Source organism: Typopeltis vanoorti, chromosome 11 (assembly GCF_054136105.1).
Source record: "Typopeltis vanoorti isolate ZY-2024b chromosome 11, IOZ_Tvanoo_1.0, whole genome shotgun sequence".
NCBI classification, from domain to species: Eukaryota; Metazoa; Arthropoda; class Arachnida; order Uropygi; family Thelyphonidae; genus Typopeltis; species Typopeltis vanoorti.
The window spans coordinates 49,054,209-49,081,668 of NC_143559.1; the positions used below are offsets into that span (position 1 = coordinate 49,054,209).

The following is a 27,460-nucleotide window of genomic DNA, read 5'->3' on the forward strand; positions in this document are numbered from 1 at the left end:
AAGGAGCAATGTGAGATAAACAGGAGAGTAAGGCAAGAGAGATTAAAGTGTTGTTTATGAATGAAGAAGTGGATAGCATGAGTGTAGAGAATGAGAAAACAAGTGTACAAAATAAACAGGGGAAATGGGAAGACTCAGAGTGGACAGGGAAACACTTTATGAGAAAGGTTGATGCTTAAACAGGACGTGAATGCATATATAAATAAAAAAGGAATGAGATGGCCTGGGATGTATGGAAAACAGTTGGATTTGAAGAAGGTTCTAGGATGAGTAAGGAGATAAAGAAATGGCTCGATTTGCCATTCTATAATCCTGTACTGAAAATGCCTATGACACTTAGGTAAAAATTTTACATTAAATTTTTCACGTAAGTTTTCCTCCATTTTTATATTTATTTTGATTTTGCCAATTCATGGTATTCAATTATTGAAACAAATGAATAGACATAATGACCAATGGACTGCACTTGAATGGATTCAAAATTAGATGTCTGCAGAAAGTGTTCAGTGAAAGAATTGAAATGTGAAATCAGAAAAATTAATCATATAATTTGGGAATGCATATGAGTGCATGTGCAGGTACAGTTGAGTAGAGTGAGTGTGAGAATGGGAATGTTCAGAGAATACAAAGTGTAGTTCTTAAGTATCAAATGAGAAACCTGTTGCACTGACATGAGAGACACTGTTGCATACACACACACATACAAGCAGAACTGTTGTACTACAGGTTTTTACAGTCTCTTATGTGTGGAGATGATATATATATATATATATATATATATATATATATATAAATTTAAATAATGCAGTTACTATAAGATGCAAGGCTATTTGTGGATCTGAGGGAATATTATGATCTTAATTCATAGGCAGAAGCATCAGAAATAAGGATGAGAAGTATTTTTAAATTAGTTCAACTTAGTCAAAAATGCCTCCATTGGTGACAGTTGGAAGAAGGGATATATGTCCTTCAGATGGAAAAGAGGTGGGTTTGATTCTTTTCATAATGTGAAGAAGCTTTAGGTGAGCTTTTTTAAATTGAAGATTAACCAGTCTCATATAGAGGTGGGGGGAAGAGACATTCAATTGTTTTTTCTGATGATGCAAAATAAAAAGGGCAATAGTTGAAAATATTGATATAACTGTAGATATCCTGTAGGATGATTCAAATAAATTGGAGTTTATGTTCAGAGAGAGAATATTGCAAAAGTTAGCAAAATAGCTCCAAGGATTACTTGGACGTTGAAGAACTCAGTGGAAAGTAAAGATAGGCAGATTATTATCATCACTCTTTATAAGGCTATGATTCATCCTCATCTTAACTATTGTGCAAAGATTTGATCACCTAGGTTTCTTGAGAAGGAGGAAGTGGTGGAGAATCTAGAGATGAGTGACCAAGCTGGTGGCAGGTCTGTGGAATGCTTCCTATGAGAATAGACTGAAGGTGTGTAGATTGCAGAGCTTAGCTGACAGGTGGAAAAGAGGGGATATGATAGAAAATTATAAGTTATTAAAGGGGGTTCTATAAGATTAACAAAAAAGATTTTTTTCAACAAATGATGAACAGAGAGAGAGAGAAAGAACTAGGGATCACCCCAGAAGTTGTGCAAGTATGATTAGTAAGGGTGTGCATACTAGATTTTTTTGTTTAGAAAATGGTAATGAGCAGAATGTATTGCCAGAGGTAGCTGTGAATGTCTGAGGCTGAATATGCTTAAGGAAAGGTGTGATAAATACTTTGTGAATCATGGTTAGTGTGGGTCTCACATGATAAATTCTCTGACTCCATGGAGATACCCATGTAGCACCTTGAAAAAGACAAGTTCTTTTTTGAAGGTATTTAGCGATAATTAACTCTTTTTTTTTTTGCATTATTATATTTATATGTTTGTTTGATTAAGGGTAATGTGGTCAATTTTGTGGTTTTTGAAGCTTTTATTTTTGTTTTGTTGTATGTTATATTGTATGTCATGGCACCAATGTGCAAAACAATGGCAAGTGATTTCAACATGTCTGAAATGTATCCACTTTGTGGATAAAGAGATTTATGGAAGGAGAACAAAACTGGAGAGTATGTTTGTCATAAGTGCTTTGTGAACAAATGCCAGAGGACAGAAGAGAGTAAGAAGAATAATAGTGGTGAGTTTACAGAAGAAATTAATGCAATGCAATGCAATTGGTAAGGTTGATGTTACAAGTCGTATGCGTGACTAAGAATGAAATGGTGGAAAATGAAGAGAATGACCAGATAATAATTAAAAAGATAGTGCACTTACATGGAGTTCCCCACAGAACAAAAACATGAGATTGAGTGATTGGAGAAATGCCTGGCAGATGGCATGACACTGAAATGAAAGAAGGGAGAGATGCAAGGGGAGAGAAAGCAGGATATGAAAGGGTGAAAGCGTGAGAATAATGGTTGGGTTTTGTATGGTGATTCACTGATAAGAGGAGTGCTTGAGGAAAGTGTGATGAAATCATGTTTCCCTAGCAATAAAATTAAGGATGTTAGTGATGCTGTAAAAAGCAGACAGTGAAGGTGAAAGAGATATTTATTTTGGCTGGTACAAATGATTTAGCAGCTGACAAGTGTATTATTATTATTATGTAACACTTCCAGGGAGTTCAAGGACTCATCGAGGGAAGGCGTCTACTTTACAACTCTCCATCTCCACTACTCCACCAAGTCACCAACCTCAACTACTGTCATAATTTACACCAATGCCATTTACCGCCAACCATCATTACTAGTATTTTCACAGACAATCAAAAACATCCATGGCAGGATTTGAACCCGCAGCCTTTAGGCTGGAGAGCGGATACTCTAACCACTTGGCCAACCAGGCTGGCTGTATGTGGAAAGATATGAAAGAATTGCTAATACATGTAAAAAAGATGAGTGAGAAAGTAAAAGTTGTGAGTCTGCTGCCACGGTATGATAAAAGAGAGCTGAGACAAAGAGCTGTGATCATGAATGAGTCAGCACAGATTGTGCAGGAGGAATGGTATGGAATTTGTGGAATGAGTTTAATGAAAGGAAGGATTTAAATAAGGATGGCTTGCATTTAAATGGATTTGGTATCAGACATCTTGAGAAAGTGTTGTTCAGTGAGAGTCTGGAAGCGCAGAATCAAAGAAACTAGAATGTTTGGGGGGGGGGATGCAGGTGAGTGAGGGTCCAGACAACAACCTAGAGGTTAGTAATTGAGAGAGTGATCACATGATGATTCCAGTTAACATATAATATATAACAGCATATCCAGTTAACTTTATGTCAGCTAACAAATAAGGTGTAAGGGAGATATTGTGGAATGAAGGGGTATTGCAGCTTATGTATACTAATACCAGAAGGATTTGAAATAATTAGAAGTTTATTTTGCACTTGGGTAGACTATAATAAATTTAGTTTAATCCTTTATTCAAGTGTAAGCAAACAAAGTTTGCTCCTGAAAATATCTTCAGGACTGAGGTAAGGTGGTACATCCCTTGGCAACTTGTAGCAAAGGTGGACTGAGCTCTCATCACTCCTTGTCTCAGTATCTCCCATAATGCAAAGCACATCTCCTTGCGGACATGTATACCGTCTGCCTCCGACTCTGCCTCCCACTGACGAGACCTCAATAAAGGTCAAAACCGGTCTGGGTAGTGGCCCTTTCCTTAATGCATAGCAGTATATATGTCTGCAAGGAGATGTGCTTTGCATTATGAGAGATACTGAGACAAGGAGGAGTGATGACAGCTTGGTCTACCTTTGCTACGAGTTGCCAAAAGATGTACCACCTCACCTCAGTCCTGAAGATATTTTCAGGCACAAACTTTGTTTGCTTACACTTGGATAAAGGATTAAACTAAATTTATTATATTTGAAATAATGTTGAGGAGTTTTTGGCATTGGTTAGCTCAACTTGGCCAAAAGTTATAATTAGTGAGATGTGGCTGACTGAGGATGATATGGTCATAGGAATAATAATAATAATAATTGTATGATGATACACAGCTGTGAGTCCCCTTTTACTGGGAGGTACGGCACCATCTCAGTCCCCCAAAATTTTATCCGGGCTCTGAAACTGGCATAGCTGACGAATCAGACCTGTGGCTGGGTCAGTATTCCTGACTGTAATCCGTGTGTGTTCACTGGACCAGTTTGCCTGCTTGCGGGATGAAAAACCCTAGATAAACTGTTGGAAAAAACCCTGCTGTCCATGCCCAAGACTGGCTAACTTGGCTATGGCTGAGGAAGATCCTTAAGTTCCTCGCGTCGTCTACGGGAATCGAACCTAGGATACTCCTTCCCCAGGCATATGGTTGTGAAGCGCATAGCCACTAGGCTAACCGCGTGGTCATAGGAATAGAATGTAAGGGATAAAGTGTCTTCAGAGAGGATAGAAGAAACAGTTGATAACATAGGGATTCAAACCAAAAAGAGTTGAAGTACATCAGGAGAAGATCACAAACAGGTCGAAATATGTAATTGGTTGCTGCTATAATCCGGATGGTATAAGAGAGAATGTAGATGACATGTACTGGCAAATCAGCATGAGTGAAAGTTGATCATGTAGTCTTAAGCTGGGAGATATTGCCAGATATTCAGAAGTTTCTGTTAAGAAGGGATATAAGTGGAATTACAAAGCAAGTGATTATGACAAGCTGAGGAGTCAACTTTCAGTAGTAGTACCAGCATAAGAATTTGGAGGGGGGATAGATGTTGCTAGTGTTTGGGAGGATATTTGCAGAAAGCAATATGAATATATACCAAAAGTCAAGAGGATATAAATCAGGCAGGAGGTAGGTTAATAAATAACATCATTAAGCAGGAATTGCAGACAAACTAAAAGTTGTGGAGGAAATATAAAGAAAAGGTGATCAGCATGCCCATGAGCAGTATAAAGAAGAGGCAAGAAGGGGGTGACCTATATGGTAAGGAAGGCCAAAGTTAACTATGACAGAAAGCTAGTTGATGAGGTCAAAAATATATAAAGAGTTTTTCCACTATGTGGAAAATACAAGGAGGAAATGCTATGATGTTTTGGAGGCATCAGAAGCAAACCAAATAGTTGATGTATTGAGTGAGTTGTAGTAGTGTACCATCTAAGTCAGTGATGGCGAACCTATGACACATGTGTCAGCACTGACTCACTTGAGGGTTTCAGGTGACACACCTTGGATGTTGAAAAATATTGGTATTCTGATGAAAAAACTGCGATAAATCATGTAAGACCGCTCTCTGTTAAGGCGAAGATAGGTTTGGGTTCTTTGAAAGAATTATATTTTATAGTTAGCCTATTTCTATTTTATTTTGTAGTTAGCTTATTTCTATTTTATTTTGTAACTAGCCTATAAACAACGAGCGTTTTAAGTTTACGTTTTCTTTCTTAATCATTATAATTTCTGCATAGTCATATGATATTATAAAAACTTATAAAAATTATTATCAATATTATACGATACAAACTTATAAATACGTGCTTTATATATTATAAACTTAAAGTTTTCATTTGACTTCTGTGTGAAATTCATTCATGCATGCATTCCAAGGTCTCTCGACTGAGTAATACAAGTTCTAAACATATTTAAAACCATTTTAACAGAAAATATAATTCGCAGCATTAAATATTGAATTTATCTGAGTAAATAATGAAAACAATTTTATAGTTGCAATAAATTCAGTAGATTTTGTTAAATAATGCAAATAGTAACAACTTACGATGACATCACAGCAAAACCAACTAAATAGCTGCTATTTAGTAGCATCATAGAGAGTAAAACGTAACAAGGTTTCTACGAATGTACTGGTAATAAATCTGGCAACCGTGCTGAAAGAAGAAGTAGTGGTAGTCTTGCATGATCTTAAGTAATTTGAGTTGCTGGTGTATAATTCATTTCCAGTAATTGTTAGTTCTTATTAATTATTACTGCTTAATTACTGCTGTATATAATTGTGCTCTTTTTTAATTTGTGAACCCTTTTACAATGGCAGCTAGACTAATAAAAAACTAAAATTATCACAGAAAGGAAGTGGAAGAAATTTCCAAGATGCCTGGACTCAACAATATGGTGTTATTGATAGAAGCAATAAAGTTCTCTGTAAATTGTGTGGTGAACTATCTGTGAGTAGAATTTAGAATGTAAGAAGGCATTTTGAAACTAAGTACAAATGGCGCCTAGAAAAAACTTTTGAAGAAAGAATACATATCGCAACATCTAAAACTGGCCGAATCGCAATCTTGTCATCCCTCAAAACAGGCAAACTGGCCAAGTAAAGTGAACACTGCTACCCCACCAACCATTTTAATTAAATTTGTTTCAGGACCTTCAAATTTAGTAGCTGCAAGTTACAGTATTTCACATACTATTGTTGAACATGGGAAACCACTTAGTGATGGTGATTATATTAAAGAAGCTTTCGTAAAGTGTGCACCATTTTTATTTGACGACATTCATAATAAGGAAAGTATTGTAAAGTGCACAAAAGAGTTACCATTAAGTAGGAATACTATTAAAGACAGAGTTATATCAATGAATGCTAGTATAGAAAATCAAATACAACAAGACTTGAACTCATGCCATTGTTTTTTCATTTGTCTCGAATGAAAAAACTACAGATATAACGTCATCAGCTCGATTGGCTATTATTGCAAGGTATGTTCACGGTGAATCTATGCACGAGGAATTGATAAAGTTAGAAAATTTACCTCAAAACACGACAGGTAAAGATATATGCGACTGTGTTGTTAAAGTGTTCTGTGAGAAACAGATAGATTTATCGAAAATATTTTCGATTACAATTGATGGTGCGCCTAATATGGTTGGCCGTAATGTCGGTTTTATCAAAGAATTTACAGAATATGTTGGTCATCCCCTGGTTTGTTTCCATTGTATTATACATCAGGAGACACTGTTTGCGAAATCAGGCTTAAAAGATTTGGATGATGTGATGAGAATTGTGACAAAGGTATCTAATTTTATTGCTGCCGGGGCTTTAAACAAATGAGAATTTAATTGACTTTTAAGCGAAGTTGAATCAGTGTACAATGGTCTATTAATATTAATGTACAATAATATTCGATGGTTGAGTCGTGGCCAAGTACTTCAACGGTTTGTTGAATGTTTAAATGAAATTAAATTATATTTAAATACGAAGGGCATGGAGCACGAATTTTCTCAGTTGAACGATTCTGCTTGGCTCAGTAAGCTGATGTTTTTCACAGATTTTTCATTGCACCTGAATGAACTTAATATACAATTGCAAGGTTTCAGAAAATCTGTCGATGTTATGTTTAGCACAATTAAAAGCTCTGAGAATAAATTCAAAATATTTCAACGTGATTTAGAAAGTAACAATTTTAAGTATTTCCCAAAAGTTAAAACTTTTTTTAACGAAACCAGCCCCAAAAATCGTGAACAACATATCAACCAATTTATCGAAGTTCTAAAGTCAGTAACTGAGCAGTTTTTTCCTAGATTTATGCAATTTCGAATGTTGAAACAAACAATCCAATTCATAAAATATCCTGATGAAACAGAATTCATGGATCTTAAATTAGATGGCTTTGAGTGGTTGGATTTAAAAGATCTAGAAATGCAACTAGCTGACTTCCAGTGTAATCCTATCTGGAAAAGAAAGTTTATTGCTCTTAGAAATGAATTAGAAGAACGTGAGCGGGAACATCTGCATGATACCGCATGTAAAAATTCAGACTGTAAAATTCTAAGCGTGTGGAATAGCCTTCCCGAAAACTTTCATGCTCTTAAAATCTTTGCTAAAGCTCTTCTAACAATTTTCTCTTCTACATACTCTTGTGAAACTCTGTTTTCTGCCTTCAATAATATCAAATCGAAAGGGAGAAATAGATTGAGCAAGGTTTTAAGCACTGCCTGTGTAGCTTTAAAATGTACACGCTATAGCCCTTCTATAAAGCAACTTTCTACCAATATTCAGCAACAATTTGATATTGATATAAAATCTATGAATTTATATTATTTCAGTTTATTAAATTAATTGTATAATATGAAATCATAGATTTTATATCAATGTCCTATTAAAAAAATAGCCTAATATGATATGTATAAGTCACCATCTATGATTATGTAGTTTAATTTATAATGCATGTATGCAAGTGGCACATCAACAACGTCAATATTTAAAAAAAAAAGATGTTTGACACACCTGGGTAAAGAGGTTCGCCATCATTGATCTAGGTAGTGGTGATGATACAATGCTGCATGTGACACCACCTGATGGGAGAAGAGATTGAAGAAAGGGAGGCAATATCTCCTATTGCAGAACCTCAATGCCAACAAGCCATAGAATTAGATGGCATATTGACCTGTATATTATGAGAAAATGTGTAAGATAATTATCAACTCCTCTAAGCTGTTTAAGCTTCATTATTGGTGGAGATGCCAGCCTCTGATGAGATAATCAAATCCAAAACCCTTGATCCTTGTGTAGCCTCTTTTGTACTACCTCAAGTAATTGTCCCTCAAAAACTCAAGAAATTCATTTCCTTAGCCCCAGTTGCTGTCTCTTCATTCCAGTCTACATTACCATATTAAAATCACCCATAATGATCACTCGTTTCTTATTATATAGACATTTCATTCTGTTCACTGCTTTGATACTACTGCCTATTCCTTTCATCTTCACCTTAGATAGAGATAACTTTCTGCTAGCATCAATAGCACTCATCCCCTCACAAGTCTGATTGGCTGAGTGGTCAGTATGCCCACTCTCCAACAAACAGGTTTCAGATTCAAATCCTGCTGCAGACATGGATGTTTGTGATTGTCTTACCTTGTGTATTGCTATAACCGTTGATATTGCACAGTATAACCTTTGCTGTCATTGCACCATCATCATCATTACTGTTCCCCTCCCGTCCTAAAACATCACACTCATCCATTTCTATTCCTGTCAGAATGTAACTATGTCTCACTTATTCGAACAAATTTTGGGCAAACATACTCTTTAATGCTACAATTTCATTTTCTTCATTTCTAATACTACTGGCATTTATAAACATACATACTAGCTGGTTTCTGGTTCTATAACAGGTCTCTACAACTCCACTCTACAGATGCTACTGCTCCATGTCCCGCCACCCCCATCTCTATCATCACTGATCTTATACCTCTCTTCAAACCTGTTTGTTTCCCCCACTAGTCATCCCAATCCTTTCTTGTACACACATACATCCACTCTTATCATGCAGTGTCTCCCTGTCCACCCAAGCTCATCTACCCTACTTACTTTTACCACCTCTTTCATTCACTTCAGTCATTACTCTCTTTCTTTCTCTCTCTCTCTCTCTTGTAGCAACAGTTTCTACAGCTGAATATTTTATACAGCTCCACCTGTCCCTCAAATTCAACCTGCACACATCTCTGCTGGAATCCCATTCATAATCTCATCTCATTATCATCATACCTGGGCAACACGCTAACTATGTTTCCTACCACACTGTTATCTTTTAGTCTCCTTAGCAATCCGTGATATACATCCTTACATTCTACTTGTTGCCATCAAGATCAATGGCAATTACTACTGCTACCAACTCTATTTGCTTTTTCCTTATATCTAGTTCTTCAATCACTCTGCTCAATCTATCTCCTTGAAAGCAACCCTTATGCACATTCTCATTTATCATTTTCTTTTAGGCTTACACGGTGATCCGAATACATTTTGGAAAATTATGGAGACAATTACCATGTTCAAGTAAAACTTTAGTTTAATATAAACCAAAAACAATTTATCATGTCTCTGATTGGATAACTCTTTCACACTGCCATCTTTTTATTCCAGCCTTCCTCTCCCTTCCAGACACTCCTGTTATTCTCCTCATTTCACTCTGCAATTGCAATCTTCACCAACTTTACTTTCACATCCTGAATTACTTTCTCACTGCTCTTCACAATCTCTATCAGGTCAGTCGCACTTTCATCCTCGCTATCTATCACACTTGTTATCTTACAGTCCATCAGTTTAACTTTCACACATGCTACCTTACCTCTACTTTCACATTTCTATGACTATTGTTTAAACCCAGAACTTCATTTACTACCATTGCACTTTCAGTTTCATAGCTTTCAGAATTAACTTCTGCTATTTCATTTCTGGCTCGTAAAACATATATGACATAATCTCTGTCCACTCTCATTTTCATATCATAATCCACTTTCTCCTGGCAATGAATACATAGTGTGAGTACATAGAATACAATGAATACATACATACAAAGAGAATCCCAAACAGTTTTTTCAATATGTTGCAAGTAAAAGGAAAAATGTTCATGGTAGAATGATCCTAAAAAATGCTGAGGGTAGGGAGGTAACCGAATCAGTCGATATAGTGGAATTACTGAGCGAGCACTTTGCAAGAGTATATCATCCAGGTGGTGACATTGCACGAATGGAAAATCCAACAGCTTATACTGGAATTGTGATGAATGAAGTAGAGGTAACTAGTCTATTACAGAACCTCAATGTCAATACATCTGTGGGATTGGATGGTATACCAGCTCGTGTCGTATGTGAAGCGGCAAAAGAATTGTCAGTACCCTTGATCATTTTGTTTAATTTGAGCCTTGGGTCTGGGTCAGTCCCAAGGGGGTGGAAAGAGGGGAAAATAGTTCCGCTGCATAAAGGTGGTTCCAAGGCTGCTGTTGAAAATTACCGGCCAATCAGCATAACAGGAATCATTATCAAGGTCTTGGAGAAAATAGTCAAGAGGAAAATACAAGATTGGATAGAAGAAAATGGGATACTCTATTGGGGACAGCATGGTTTTGTGAAGGGTAGGTCATGCCTCAGTAACTTGCTCATGTATTATAACATAGTGACGGCTGAACTGGATAAGGGTAATGGATTTACAGTGATTCTACTGGACCTTGCTAAGGCCTTTGACAGGATACCACATGGAATTCTAATCAGTAAATTGCACCATATGGGGATGGATATAGGGTTGGTGAGATGGATAGGAGGGTGGTTGATGGAGAGATATCAGAGAGGTTTATTCAGGAGTAGAGTCCACAGACGGCCTGTGACTAGTGGTGTGCCACAAGGATCTGTACTTGGACCACTGCTGTTTAATCTGTTCATTAATGATATAGGAAAGGATCCGAGAGGAACAGTTCATTTGTTTGCGGATGATGAAAAGTTGGGTATGGCAATAGTGAATGCAGATGACGTCAAAATTTTGCAAGATGATTTGGATAGATTGGAGGTCTGGGCTAAGGAGAATGGATGTCAATTTAATGTGGCAAAACGTAAGGTTATACATTTTGGGGTGAAAAGATTAGCAGCAGTTTACTACATTGGTGGAACTGTACTCCAGGAAATTGATGAGGCACGAGATTTATGAGTGTTGGTGGATAAGGAGTTGAAGTTTAGGGGGCACATTGCAAAAGTGGCCAAATCAGCTCATCAAATCACTTAGTTGCTGAAGAATACGTTGACAAGCAGAGACAAGCAGGTTATTGTTCCTCTCTATCGAGCCTTGATAAGACCCCATCTCGACTACTGTGCCCAGAATTGGTCACCTAGGTTTCTTCTTGATGGGGAGGAGGTGGAGAGGATCCAGAGGCGAGTGACCAAGATGATAGCAGGTCTGTGGAATGAACCTTATGAGAACAGGTTGAGGATTTGTGGGTTGCAAAAATTGGTTGATAGGCGGAGGAGGGGAGATATGATTGAGACATTCAAATTACTGAAGGGTTTCTATAAAATTAATTCAAAAGATATTTTTGAGAACAGGGCTGGTTGTGGGAGGACTAGGGGACAACCATGGAAACTGGGCAAAAGTGTGGTTAGTAAAGGTGTTAGAGCTGGGTTCATTACTTTTAGAGTGGTGAATGAGTGGAATGCATTCCCTGAGTCTGTGGTGGATGCTGTGACAGTGAATGAGTTTAAGGCGAGGTATGATAGATACTGTATGAATGTCGAATAGTTGTGATGAATATGTTTTGGGGCCTCCCTCAACGAGTCTAATGACTCCCTGGAGTTACCCGTAATAATAGTGTGCACACACACACCACATTTCACAAATTCCCCCATGTCAACACCTCCATGCACAATGATGTCTTGGCTGCCATTGTTCTCATTCGCGTTGGCACCATGAATAACTCTATTTATGTATAGCATACAGTATAAATACATAGAGTAGGGAGATAGTAGACATGATGAGAAGAAGGAAGCTGAAGATCTTGTGTATGCAGGAGACAAGGTGGAAGGGCAATAAAGCAAAGGAGCTGGTGGAAGGATATAAACTGTTTGTTTAACTGAAGGATATAAACAGGGTGAATGAGAATGGAAGAAATGGAGTTGGAATCATCATCGACAAGGAGCTGAAGGGTGGAGTCTGCGAGGTGTGCCGGAAGAACGATCAGATTATGAGTGTTAAACTTGAGATTGGAGGAAGCATGGCTGTGACAGCGTGTGGATATGCTCCATAAGTAGGTTGTGATGAGGAGGAGAAAGAGGCATTCTGGAGAGAACTAGACCAGGTAGTAATGGGAATCCCTGATGGTGAGAGAGTGATTGTCAGAGCAGACCTGAATGGGCATGTAGGAAGGTGACGAAGTGGTAAAGAAAGGGTGCACGGGGGTTGGAGTAGAGGTGAAAGAAATGAAGAAGGTAAAAGAATCGTAGAGCATGCTGTGGCCTTCGACCTGGTTATAGCTAACACTTGGTTTAAGAAGAGAGTTGTAAACCTGATAACTTATAAGAGCAGGGATAGGATGAGTCAGATCGACTATATTATGTGCAGAAGGAAACATCTGAAGGAGGTGAAAAACTGTAAAGTGATTAACGGAGAAAATGTAGCAGTACAGCACAGGTTGGTTGTGGTAGACTGTGATATAAAAGGGGAAAAGAAGAATAGACGAAGTGGTTGAAAGATAGGAAAATAAAGTGGTGGAAATTGGAAGAGGAAGGTCCAAGGAATGAGTTTAAAGAAAAGGTATTGGAAGGAATGAAGTTACCAGAGGATGTGGAAGAATGGTGGGATGTAAAGAGTTGGAATATTAGAAAAATTGGAGAAGAGGTGCTCAATATAACATCAGGAAAGGGGCTGCCCGAGGATAAGGAGGCATGGTGGTGGAATGAGGAAGTGCAGTTGGAGATCAGGGAAAAGAAAGAGGCAAAGAAAAAATGGGACATGACTGGAACCAGAGCCGACAAGGAGGCATATAGATTAGCAAAGAAAAAGTGCAAAGAGAGTTGTAGCAAGGGCGAAGGCGAGGGCAGTTGAAGAGGTTTATGAAGTACTGGAGAGAAACAGTGGTGGAACTAAGTTGTTGAGAATAGAGAAAGCTAGAGATAAGACCTCGAAAGACATAACCTCAGTTAAGCAGATAAAGGACGCCACAGGAGTAGTACTACAAGAGGAGGACAAAATCAAAGGAAGATGGGAAGAATATTTTCATAATCTACTAAATGAGGAGAATCCAAGAGAAAGGTGTGAGGATGGAGAGGCAAACGAAGGATTGGTGCAGGACATAAGCAGAGAGGAAGTGTATTGGGCACTGAGAAAAACGAAGAATGGAAAGGCTGTGGGGGCAGAACCAAATACCTGGAGAAGAGTGGAGAAGCTTGGGCAACGAGGGCGTAGACATGTTATGGGATCCGATGAGGAAAATAGCCCAACAGGAAAAGATACCAGAGGAATGGAGGAAAAGCATTCTCGTCCCAGTCTACAGGGGAAAAGGAGATGTTCAAAGATTGTGGTTACTATAGAGGGATCAAGCTGATGTCACACACGTTGAAGATATGGGAAAGAGTAATTGAAGGAAGGATATGGCGGGAAACAAAAATTGGTGAGGAGAAGTTTGGATTTATGCCAGGAAGACGGACAATGGATGCAATATTTGCGCTAAGGCAATTGATGGAGAAATATATGGAGATGCAAGCGGAGCTACATATGGTGTTTATAGACCTGGAAAAGGCGTACGACAGAGTGGCCAGACAGAAGGTATGGAGGTGTATGAGGAAGAAGGGGGTGTCGGAAAAGTATGTGAGGTTGGTGAAGGAGATGTATGAGGGAGCGAAAACTCAGGTCAGGTCTAGTGTCGGCATGACAGAGGGGTTCCCCCATTGTTGTAGGGCTCCATCAGGGATCAACTCTGAGCCCCTACCTCTTTGATTGGGTCATGGATGTACTATGGAGGACGTCAAGAAGGAGGCGCCAGGGAGCATGATGTTTGCCAATGATATTGTTCTCTGCGAATCATCCCGAGAGAAGCTTGAAAAGGCTCTGGAAGAGTGGAGAAAGGTATTGGAGGAGAGAGGCATGAAAATTAACCGGGTAAAGACCGAATATATGTCAACAGGGAGTGACAAGGATATGATCATACGACTCCAGGGTGAAAGGTTAACTTCAGGGAAGAAATTCAAGTACCTTGGGTCTGTCGTCGAGAGGAATGGTGACCTAGATGAGAAAATACAGCACTGAATAATATGCGGCTGGATGAACTGGAGGAAGATAAGCGGGGTCCTGTGTGACAAGAGAGTGAGTCGTAAGATGAAAGGAAAGCTGTATAAGATCGTGGTGAGGCCGGCGATGCTCCATGGCATGGAGACGTGGCCTATAACAAAGGCACAGTAGAGGAAGATGGAGATGGCGGAGATGCAGATGTTGAGATGGATGAGTGGTGTGACAAAGAAGGCCAGGATAAGGAATGACTACATCAGAAGGAGGACTGATTGGTAAGAAGGTACAAGAAAGCAGGCTGAAGTGGTTCGGTCATGTAGAGAGGAGTGAGGAGTATGTTGGTAAATGAGTGGAGCGTATGGAGGTGGAGAGAAGGAGGAAATGAGGCAGGCCCAAACTCAGATAGATGGATAAGGTGGCAGAGGATCTTAGGGAGAAAGGATGGAGTTGGGAAGATGACCTGGACCGGAGAATCTGGAAGAAGAAGATTAAAGATGTGAACGCCGACCCTGTTTAACACGGATAAGGCATAGCGAAAGAAGAAGAAGAAGATACAGTATAAATACATAATAAAATAAAATAAAATAAAACAAAACATTCAACCACAATTCATACACAAGGATACAACAATCAGTAATTACAAAAATTACAATCAATTAATCTAGTTATTTATTAAAAAACAAAACCATTAAGCTAAGTAAGTTTTCAGGCTAGAGGCATCTTTTATAACAGGAACTTACAATCACAAAGATATTATATGTCTAGGGATAAAATTTTGCTTCATTTTCTTTACTGTAGCAATTGGTAGAAAAACAACATATCAAGCAACCAAAAAAAATAAAAAAAGAGTTTATATATATATATATATATATATATATAAAATTAGTTTGAATGACTATATACCGAGATTAAAAAAACAACAAGGTTTAATATTAAGATACAACTAGTTTCGTTGAATGATTCAACTTCTTCAGGTATCACAGGCAAAGAATTATACAAAAAATCGAGCAAAGATTGCCAGCCTAGATGATGTAATGTCTGTGCTCTCATTAACACAAATAGAAAAGAACTTACATGAAGCCAAACTTTTGTTAATTGTTCTGCTGTATTCTTTTCCAACTAAAATATCCTATCCTTCATTGTTTTTTCTACACACAGACAATTCTTTAATTCTTTTTTTGTATAATTCTTTGCCTGTGATACCTGAAGAAGTTGAATCATTTAACGAAACTAGTTGTATCTTAATATTAAACCTTGTTGTTTTTTTAATCTCAGTATATAGTCATTCAAACTAATTTTTTATAATATTTTCTACCGAGTAAAGATGAACAATACTATATATATATATACAGGGTGTTCGGGATAAATTTGACAGTTTCGTAAGGAAAAAGAAAATCTTCTTTGTATCTATTAAATTTAATGAATTGACAAAAAAACATTACAGGCAGAGTTAATTACAATACTATCAACAAGATTTACTCAAAATAACCACCATTAGCATCGATCACAGCTTCAATTCTGCTTCGGAACCTCGAACAAGCTGATGCTACAGTCTCCCTGGGAAGGGCCGCAAAAACTGTTTTAATTTTATCCATTAACTGGGCTTTTGTATTACTGGAAGTGCGATTGGTGTCTTTTTCAACTGCGCCCCATACAAAATAATCCATGGGGTTAAGGTCTGGGGAGTTTGGAGGCCAAACATTTGGACTGGTGAAGTCGTAGAAATTTTCAGACAACCATTTTTGACTTTTCCCAGAGGTGTGGCAAGGGGCCGAATCCTGCTGCCATACATACGGCCTACCATTGGCTACCCTTGTTATCCAGGGCTTGACTACAGTTAGCAACTCCACGAACAAAGCCCGAATTCCAATGCCAGGGTTCTTCAACACCTGTTCCTGCAGATTTGCGAGGAATTCTGCTGTACGAACGCAATCAGATCGTCTGCTAGGGATCTTTCTTCTTGCTACATCCTCGTAGTCACCATTGCAAGTCTCTAGTTCATGCCTGATTGTTTTTACTGTATTCAGGGAGCATTGGGCAGCAGTCGTAATATCCTTATTTTGATGGCGGGCACGAATCATCATGATACAAGTTATTCTCTTCCATGATTCAGGTGGGTTCCAGCTATCCATCCTTTCTGACATCTTGTATATGAATGAAGAAGGGTCCAAACTTTTAAATGAAGAGAAGTGTGTGTTAATACATGTAACTTACGGAAAAATATAATTAATTATAAATATGTCAAATTTATCCCGAACACCCTGTATGTGTGTGTATTCAAGATACCAAGTAATTTTATATAAACTTGGTTTTTAATCCTATTTCCCAAGTAAGCAAACAGACAAGTAAGTCAAGTTTGCTCCTGCACATAGTGCAAGTCTGAGGCAACTTGTGGTAACGTAGTGCCAGTCTGAGGCAACTCGTGGTAAAGGTGGATTAAGTTCCAATCACTTTCCTTAGTATTTTTCCCCTAATGTAAAGCACATCCCCTTGCAGAGATGTATGATGCTATGCATTAAAGGCAATGGTCACTACCCATACTGGTTTTGACCATTATTGAGGTCTCATCAGTGGGAGCCAGACCTGAAAATGCTAAGGTTGAAGTAATGCAGAGCTTATGAATTTTAGCTAAACAAGTTGCCACAAGGTGCTTTGACCTTATTAAATAAAATCTCGGGGTGAGAGATGGATGTAGAAAGTTTTTTAACTTTGGTATATTATGTATTCAAGATACCAAGTAATTTTATATCTTCTTCTTCTTTCACTGCGCGTTATTCCTGCTTCCTATGCAGGGTCCGCGTGTTACTTAGATGCGACTTCTTGTTAGTGCCATTCCCAACCGATCTGTCGCCTAGCCTGCCACTGGGGGGGGGATATATTTTTGACTGTAGCAGCATATGTTCATGTGGCCGGTTTGCCTGATTGCGGGATGAAAAATGCCAGATAAACTGGCGGAAAAAACCCTACTGCCCGCGCCCAAGACCGGCTAACTTGGCTATGGCTGATGAAGATCTGCAAGTTCCTAACGTCTTCGACGGGAATCAAACCTGGGACACTCCTTCCCCAGGCATATGGTTGCAAAGCGCAAAGCCACTAGGCTCACTGTGCCGACATACCAAGTAATTTTATATAAACTTGGTTTTTAATCCTATTTCCCAAGTAAGTAAGTAAAGTTGGATTAAGCTCCGATCACTTTCCTTAGTATTTTTTGACGAGTTGCCTCAGACTTGCACTACGTGCAGGTGCAAACTTGACTTACTTACTTGTTTGCTTACTTGGGAAATAGGATTAAAACCCAAGTTTATATAAAATTACTTGGTATCTTGAATACATAATATATCCAAGTTAAAAAACTTTCTATATATATATATATATATATATATATATATATATATATATATATACAGGGTGTTCGGGATAAATTTGACATATTTATAATTAATTATATTTTTCCGTAAGTTACATGTATTAACACACACTTCTCTTCATTTAAAAGTTTGGACCCTTCTTCATTCATATACAAGATGTCAGAAAGGATGGATAGCTGGAACCCACCTGAATCATGGAAGAGAATAACTCGTATCATGATGATTCGTGCCCGCCATCAAAATAAGGATATTACGACTGCTGCCCAATGCTCCCTGAATACAGTAAAAACAATCAGGCATGAACTAGAGACTTGCAATGGTGACTACGAGGATGTAGCAAGAAGAAAGATCCCTAGCAGACGATCTGATTGCGTTCGTACAGCAGAATTCCTCGCAAATCTGCAGGAACAGGTGTTGAAGAACCCTGGCATTGGAATTTGGGCTTTGTTCGTGGAGTTGCTAACTGTAGTCAAGCCCTGGATAACAAGGGTAGCCAATGGTAGGCCGTATGTATGGCAGCAGGATTCGGCCCCTTGCCACACCTCTGGGAAAAGTCAAAAATGGTTGTCTGAAAATTTCTACGACTTCACCAGTCCAAATGTTTGGCCTCCAAACTCCCCAGACCTTAACCCCATGGATTATTTTGTATGGGGCGCAGTTGAAAAAGACACCAATCGCACTTCCAGTAATACAAAAGCCCAGTTAATGGATAAAATTAAAACAGTTTTTGCGGCCCTTCCCAGGGAGACTGTAGCATCAGCTTGTTCGAGGTTCCGAAGCAGAATTGAAGCTGTGATCGATGCTAATGGTGGTTATTTTGAGTAAATCTTGTTGATAGTATTGTAATTAACTCTGCCTGTAATGTTTTTTTGTCAATTCATTAAATTTAATAGATACAAAGAAGATTTTCTTTTTCCCTACGAAACTGTCAAATTTATCCCGAACACCCTGTATATATATATATTTTTCAAAAAATAGATTTAATGACTCCAAGACCGAGATAACATATAAAGATTTTAATGATAAATACTACTAGTTTCGGCATATAGCAGCCTTCTTCAGGTATTTATAAAGGAAAGGAATACTAATAAACATTGAATTATTTAAACAAACTGGAAATTACAGGTACAAATTGCCTCACATAATCGATACATAAAAACGTTGTATTTTTCAAGTTCTTCCAACTGGCGTGCCATTGTTTGTTGCAATTGTGCGTGCAAGTTCACGTGAACGCCAATATTGAATAACTGCAGCATGGCTATCTGGGATGTTATAACTTAAATTATTATTTAAGTGGACCGGGTTCAGTAGGATTTCTCTTGATTCTACGATTTTCCTTTCAAATTCATCTTCACAGCGAAAAATATTTTCTGATCTATTCCAGCATACAGAGTGGCTTTGTTGGTCATCATTAAGATTATTTGAAAAAAGAACATGACTGGATAACGCAGTTGCATGAGATCTTTTGTATGAGATGTCTCTCTTATGCTCTTCTATGCGTTGTTCAATAGATTTATTAGTTTGACCAAAGTATGGGATATTGCAATTACACCACAATTTATATACTCCAGGGTACTTAAGGTTGTGATGAGTAGGTTTTGGATGGCTGATTAGAGAGCGGATTTTTGGAAGTGTGGTGAAGAAGGTCCTGATATTATATTTTTTAAGGACTTTAGCTATTTTCTTAGAGACTGTGCTAATGTATGGAATGGAGATGCTACCTTTAAAATTAATAGTCTCTGTTGTGCACTGCTTAGGAGGGTTCAGAAGAAATTTCTTAATTGTTTTTTCAGAGTATCCATTTTGTTTAAAAATAAGAGTGAGGTGATTCATTTCTTTTTGTAGTTCATCTTGTTCATTTAAGAGAGAACGTGCTCTGTGTCCTAAGGTAGATATAATTCCAAGTTTTTGTGGTGGAAAATGATGAGAAAGATTATGCAGATATCTATTGGTATGCGTAGGTTTTCTGTACATAGAGATTTTTAATCTTTCAGAGCATCGTGTAAGCATAACATCCAAAAAAGGTAAAGAGTTATTATTTTCTATATCAGCAGTAAATTTTATATTAGGATGTTGGATGTTTAGATGACGAAGAAAATCTGTGAGAGCTGTGTGCCCGTGATTCCAAATAATGAATATATTATCAACATATCTTTTCCAAACTTTTGGTTTAAATGAGAAGGAAGATATGGCTTTCTTTTCAAAGTCTTCAAGGAAGATGTTAGCTAACACTGGGGACAAAGGGTTGCCCATTGCCAGGCCTTGTTTTTGTTGGTAAAAAAGATATAGATAAGAAACATTAGCTGCAATGTTCTTCGAATATCGTTAATATCTATTATATCCCTCTAACTTGCATAAAACAAGAATAATGTAAAATATTTTCAAATGAGTTCTTTACTGTGCTTTGAAGCTTTAAACAATAAGGTTTTCTTGTATTATATGTTATTATATACAACTGTCTCCACCACTACACTGAACCTCTACTACCAATCATCTACATCAGCGCCATCTACCGCCCCCCCCCCACCACCAATTTTTGTCTGTAAATTGCGTGTGTTCTAAAGGGCCGATTTGTCTGCATGCGGGATGAAAAACCCGAGTTTCCGGGAGAAAAAACCTTGCTACCTCCGTATGAGATCGGCTAACTCACCTTCGATTGAAACTCGCCCAGATAAAGATTTCTCCCGTCGCTACGAGAATCGAACTTAGGCCTATACAGTCGTTTTTCCAATTCACGTGAACGCCAATATTCAATATTGGCGTTCACGTGAACTTGCACGCACAATTGCAACAAACAATGGCACGCCAGTTGGAACAACTTGAAAAATACAACGTTTTTATGTATCGATTATGTGAGGCAATTTGTACCTGTAATTTCCAGTTTGTTTAAATAATTCAATGTTTATTAGTATTCCTTTCCTTTATAAATACCTGAAGAAGGCTGCTATATGCCGAACCTAGTAGTATTTATCATTAAAATCTTTATATGTTATCTCGGTCTTGGAGTCATTAAATCTATTTTTTGAAATGTATAACAACCGAGTAAAAGCTGATCGCCACATATATATATATATATATATATATATATATATATATATATATATATATATATATATATATATAAATAATGGAAAAAACAAACAAACAGGGGTTATAAAGTAAAATAATACTCTCAAACAAAGAGAAAATATATACCGTTTTGCAAACATTTTTTTTATAACAAATGCTTATAAAAGTTTTTTGCAATAAGTTATTTCATACCAATACTTACCTGAAATTTGTGAATAGGTAAGGCATCAAAAAACTCATGAGCAATAAAGAAGCTAAATCCTTGGGGTACTTCTTTAAGTGAATGATACCAAAACACTGGAACACCTCGCTTTGTAACAGACTTCTTATAATATTGTCCATCATTTTCTTCAGACTGCATTATGTGGATATCTATATCTGAGCAACATAACTTTTTTTGCTGAAGGTAACTTAAGTGAGGGCTGATTTCTACCAAATGAATAGAAAGTGAACTACAAATATGTTGAAGGTTGGATAAAACCTGAAATAAATACAAAGAAAAAGTAAAAACATATAAATACATGAGGAAAGTTATATACAGAAAACTTTTCATTATTGGTTACTAGGATGATAGGATGACCAACCAGTCATTAAAATTTTCTGAATATGTGGAAGCCTATGTAAGTGCAAACAATCAGTTTGATAGCATGAACTCACATAATTATTTAAAACATGAAACTTGCTATTTATTTCTCACCAAACAGACAAAGTGGTTATACTATTTATTATACTTAAGTATCTCTCATCAAACAGAGAAAGTGGCAACACTGTGAAACTAGCATACCTGATCGGCCACATTTTCCCCATAGAAATCAATAATGTAATTAAAAATTTCATAATTAACTTAAATTAGAGTAACTAAAGAACTAACTGAAAATATTTATGAAAATACTGTCAATGCATAAACTTACAAAAAAATTAGAATGTATTACTTTATAAAAGTAATGCTGCCTAATTTTTTCTCATAAAATATAATTTATTTAACAATGGCTTTTACATGGATTAATCTTTCATTCTGTTATTTTTTAACACTGTCTTCATCATTCTCCATGCACTTTTACAATCACTGAGTGGGAAACTGTTTGCTGACCCTTGCCAGAGAGCACCTAACCTAGAATCACCCAACTTGGACCTTCTTTGTTAAAAATATCCCTTCCTCACTCAGTCAAATTCATTTGCTATCTCTATCACTCTCATAATGCCACCAACCACTCTGAGCTCTTTAATTTCCTCTCCTTAAAAATTGATTTTCTTCAGGCCCACTTTCCTAACAGTGAAATCATCCTCCCTGGAGATTTAATGTCCATAACACCAAATGGCTTTCCTCTTCCTTCAGTTATATAGATCTTGCAGGCAGAGATGCTGAAATATTTGCCATCACTAACGACCTTACACAAATTGTTTCACATGCCAACCAGAATACCAGATAACCCGAACCACTCCCAAAACATTGTAGATCTCTTCCTCACCAATGGCCCTTCCAAATATATAGTGAATGTAGTGTGCCCCCAGGTAATTCTGACCACAATCTAGTGCTTAATCTCCTCCCCCATGGTTGAAATTTTTCTTTTTATTTCTCAGAGCTTGTATTGACTTATGCATTTCTTTACTTTTGTATTTGTTTTCCAATTCCTCTATTTCTTTACTTTTTTCATTTAGCCACTTGTCTTTAGCCTTCCTGCATTCATTTTTTTATCATTTTACTGAGTATTTTATAATGTTGTGTATTTTTTTTTTTCGTCTTTCATTCATAAGTTCTAATATTGCTGATTCTATCATCCAGGGTTTTTTCTTATTGTATTTAATTTTTGGAATAATCTCATTGGCTGTTTCATATATTGCACTTCTAAAATTTGACCATCTTTTTTCAATTTCCTCAATGTTACTAAGTATCGTCTGTTTTATATCCTACATGATCTAATTTTTTTCTAATTTCTGAGTTAAACACCATTATGTTGTCAGGTATATTCAGAGCTGTCCAGTCAAGTCTTTCAAATATGATTGTTTTTAGAAATGTTTTTTAGTTTAATCTTTAAAGTAGACACAACAGGGTTATGGTCTAAACCTATATCAGGACTTGGATATGTTTTAATGTTAGTTATATTATTTTTGTATCTATTATTTATCATTATAAAATCTATTTGATTTCTTATAGAGTTATCCGGGTTTGTCCAAGTATACAGTCGGTGCATCGGATATTTAAAGAAGGTATTCATTATGCGTAGGTTGTTTTGAATGCAGAATTTTAATAATCTCTCACCTCTTTCATTTCTTTCACCCAATCCAAATTTTTCAACAATCGGATTTTCTTTCTGTTCTCCAACCTTTGTATTTAAGTCACCCATCACTATGGGAATCTCATTTGAGATAACATATTCTATAGATTTTTGTAAGTTATTATACAAATCTTCTATTTCTTCATCATTGTGAGTCATCGTAGGGGCATAAACCTGGATAATTATGATGATGAAAGGCTTTCCAACTAATTTAATAACTATCATTCTTTCATTTATGGGCCACAACCCCATTACAGATTTAAAAACGTCTTTCTTAATCATGAAATCCACTCCATATTCATGCTTCTCTCTGCCAGAATATGTATACAAATATAAAGCCATCTTTTTCTAGTTTTTCCCATGATAGGCCATCTTGTTTCATTAATTCCTATCACATCAATTTTAAGTCTTTTCATTCCTGTATAAGGTTGTCAAAATTTCCTAGTTTATATAATGTTCTCACATTCCAAGTTCCAATTTTCAAGACTCTGTTTACTGTTTTCAAATGAGGAATATCAGATGCCGACCTTCCTTACAGATTTAAGTTGACATCATCATGGAGTGCATTTGCAGCACTCATTTCACTCATAGTTTCAGTGTCTTCTTCCCTTTAACTATTTACAGGCTGGGACATTGCAGGGGTTTCAACTTCCAAAGCATAGCTTGTAATATATTTCCATTTCTCCATGGCCAACTACAAGATAGTAATGTGGTGAGGACTCAATCTCTTCCAAGTATGGCATCCTCAAAATACTTGCACAAAGAGCCAGAGCTATTTGTTTAAATGGCACAACACTTGAAACTGAGCTTAGTTACCTTTGTAACACTTTTTTTAGCCAGTGGCTACAGCTGCTGGCTAAAAAAAGTGTTACAAAGGTAACTAAGCTCAGTAACTTACAAAGGTAACTAAGCTTAGTTACAAAGGTAACTAAGCTCCAACAAATTAGATAACACAACTGCAGTTGTTGTGATCTTATGCATTGAAGCATCAATACATAACATCATAACAAAACTATTCTCATCTCTTATATTCAAGCTGCAATGGAAAAAATCTTCACAAATATAATCTCCATACCACTTGCAAACCACTCATTCTGCTAGCTACCTTCATTAGTAATCCTAAGAATCAACTAAGCAGGAGATCAGAAGTAATACATGAAGTGAGAGATCAGGAAAGTGATACTGAAGAGGCAGAAGTGCTTGGCAGTGAAAACAGTAGTAATGCAAGAGATGAAGAGAGAATGGGAAGGCAACAGGAACAGGGAAATGGGAGAGAGCCTGGAGGACAGGGAGACATGCATAGAGAGAGAATGGATGTTCAAAATATCAGTGAATATGTGTATAGAGATAGAGTATATTGCAATGTGGGTGGGGAAGTTAAGACTGAATAGATATATGTGGTAAGTGGTGATAAAGGTGACTGGGCAAGGACAAGTGTAGTGAGGAAGTCACAACCAACAAGTGGCTGGATAGGACTGGTTATAGAACTAAAAATGAACTGCTGTTTGTTTACAAATGCCAGAAGTATCAGAAACAAGGGAGATGAAATGGTTTCACTGATTGAGTTCATTAATGAAACCATTGAATGAAGTTGATATCCTAATGGGAATAGAAATGAAAGGATACAGTATTTCTTGCGAGGATAGAAATGGCAAGAAGAGAGGCGGAGTGCTACTGATGATAGTAGAGGAATTATGTCCACATAAAGTTGACATGAAAGAGGGAAATAGTGGCAATGGTTATGAGACAGTTTGGTGTGAGGTGGTTGTTGACAGGAAGACATATTTAGTTGGATGTTGCTATAGGGCAGTGAATGTGGAGGATGGTTATGAAGAAATGTATAGACAACATGGATTAGTGAACAAAAGTATGGTAAATATTATGGGTGACTTTAATTATAGCAGCATAGATTGGAATGAAGAGATAGCATTTGGGAATAAGGCAAATGAATTTCTTGAGATTTTGATAGATAACTATCTCAGACAGCATGTTAAGGAGGGCAGGCGAGGATCGAGAGTTTTAGATCTGATCATTTAATCAGAGGATATAATTGTTTGAAGTGATCATTTGGGCTGTGGCTAGCCATACGAAGACTTCTGTGAAGAGAGGATATCTGTGGAATTACAAGGCTGGTGTTTATGACAAGCTTGGAGCTATAGCAGGGAATGAGGAATTGAGTTTTAAGGAAATAAATGCTGCTTGGGAACTGACAAAGAAATACATAACAGCATCAATGTGTGAATGTATTCGAAAGGCAAAAAACTGAATAAGGTAGGAGTAGAATGGATGAATGAGGGACTTAAGCATGAAATCTGGAAGAAGATACTTTGAAGAGTATAGAGAACAAGCCAGGAGAGTGACTCAGTAAGAACAACAAAAATGCAGTATAAGCAGAAATTAGCAAATCAGACAAAGAAAAACTGTAGACAATTTTTTAGATATGCGGCAAGTAGAAGGAAGAATGATTATGGTAAGACGATGTTAATGGATGAAATTGATAAAATAGTAACTGCTGCAGAAGACACTGTTGACATATTCAGTGATTAATTTATAATGGTGTTTCATTCTCATTACAGAGGAATCATGAACAACTTAAGTGTATAGAACATAGGAGAGGATGACTTAATTGTGAGTGAGCAGGAGGTATTTGAGGAAATAAATAACCTTGATATTAATAAGGAAATAGCATTTGATGACATATCAACACGCATCTTAAGAGACTGTTCCCGAGAATTGACAGTAACATTGGCATGCCTCTTTTATAAGAGTATTACAATGGCACAGGTTCCAAGGGAGTGGAAAGAAGGTAAAATTGTCCCATTGCATAAACAGGATGATAAGGCTCTTGGTAGAAATTATAGGCCAATCTGTATATCAGGAGTTGTGGTGAAAGTACTAGAGAGATTGGTGAGAAGTAGGATACAGAAATGGGTTGATAACAGCAGTATATTCTCTGTGATTATCAGCATGGGTTTGTTAAAGGGAGATCATGTTTTACTAATTTACTTATGTACTACAACAAGGTGATAAACACCTTGGACAGGAGAGATGCATATACAGTGGTGTACTTAGATTTTGCAAAAGGCTTTTGATAGACTAGACTGCCACATGACAAGCTGTTAAATAAACTGAAACAGATGGGATTGGATAAGAGACTTCTGAGTTGGATCAGTGACTGGCTGTCAGATAGGCATTAGAAAGTTGTATATGGGAGGGGGGGGTGCAGTAATCCGAAAGAGGAAGGTCATTAGTGGTGTTACAGGAGTCAGTTTTGGGACCATTGTTGTTCAATTTCTATATTAATGATATTGGGACTGGTTTAACTAGCGATGTGCAGCTGTTTGCAGATGATGCAAAATAGGGAAGAGCAATGCAGAGTCAAGCAGCAGAAGGTGTGGCCTTACAGGAGGACTTGAATAGATTGGATGAATGGGCAGGTAAGTGAAACTATCAGTTCAATGTTGCAAAGTGAAGGGTTTTGAAATTTGGTAAGCAGCGATGGGATGCAAAGTATACACTTGGTGGGGAACTTTACAGGAGATAGAAGAGATGAGGCATTTGATACTCGTGGTCTACCAGATCTGAAATTCAGGTGCCACACTGCACAAGTTGTGAAACACCACATCGGATAATGGCAATGATGCAGAGTATCCAGACATGCAGAAACAAAGAGGTGATGACTATTGTATAAGGCCTTAATCATGCCTCATATAGATTACTGCACAGATTTGGTTGCCAGGTTTTCATGGTGATGAGGATTTAGAAAGGATCCAGAAAAGATTCACAAAGGTGATCAGTAGTCTTTGGAATGCAGAGTACGAGGACATATTGAGAGAATGTAAATTACAAAGCCTTGTGAATAGGAGGAGCAGGAGGGATATGATTGAGACAAATAAGCTAGTCAGGAGTTGTTATCAGGTTGACATAGAGGAGATTTTTCATAGAATGGGAGAGGGTTGTAGAACAGGAGGCTATTGCTGGAAATTGTATACAGAAAGAAAGTGTGAGCAGAGAAGGGAGGAGGAGGAGGTTCTTTGCATGGAGAGTGGTTGGTGAGTGTAGTGCATTGCCTGAGTGTGTTGTGAAAGTAGACACCTTGAATCAGTTTAAGGCATGGTTAGGTGAGCATTGTGTGCAATAGTGTGTACTTCTTATGATGAGTCTGATTCTATGGAGGTCAGATGTTAATAATAATAATTATATCCTGTTACACATCCTAGAGTGCATAAAGTTCCTTGTGCTTGTAATTTCACCTATTTTGGACTGGTAGATTAGTTAACATCCATCTTGAAGAATACAAAAATCACATCCATGATCATGTGT

General features: G+C 37.3%; 1 protein-coding gene across 2 annotated transcripts in view; it reads right to left on the reverse strand.

Moving 5' to 3' along the window:
* LOC150101562 (protein arginine methyltransferase NDUFAF7, mitochondrial) overlaps positions 1 to 27,460 on the reverse strand; it is a 158,645-nt gene that overhangs the window by 77,975 nt on the left and 53,210 nt on the right. For both annotated transcript variants that reach the window (XM_090401052.1, XM_090401051.1), the window contains exon 5: positions 21,064 to 21,342. In XM_090401052.1, the coding sequence (XP_090257178.1) occupies positions 21,064 to 21,342 (279 nt within the window). The remainder of the gene's footprint in view (positions 1 to 21,063; positions 21,343 to 27,460) is intronic.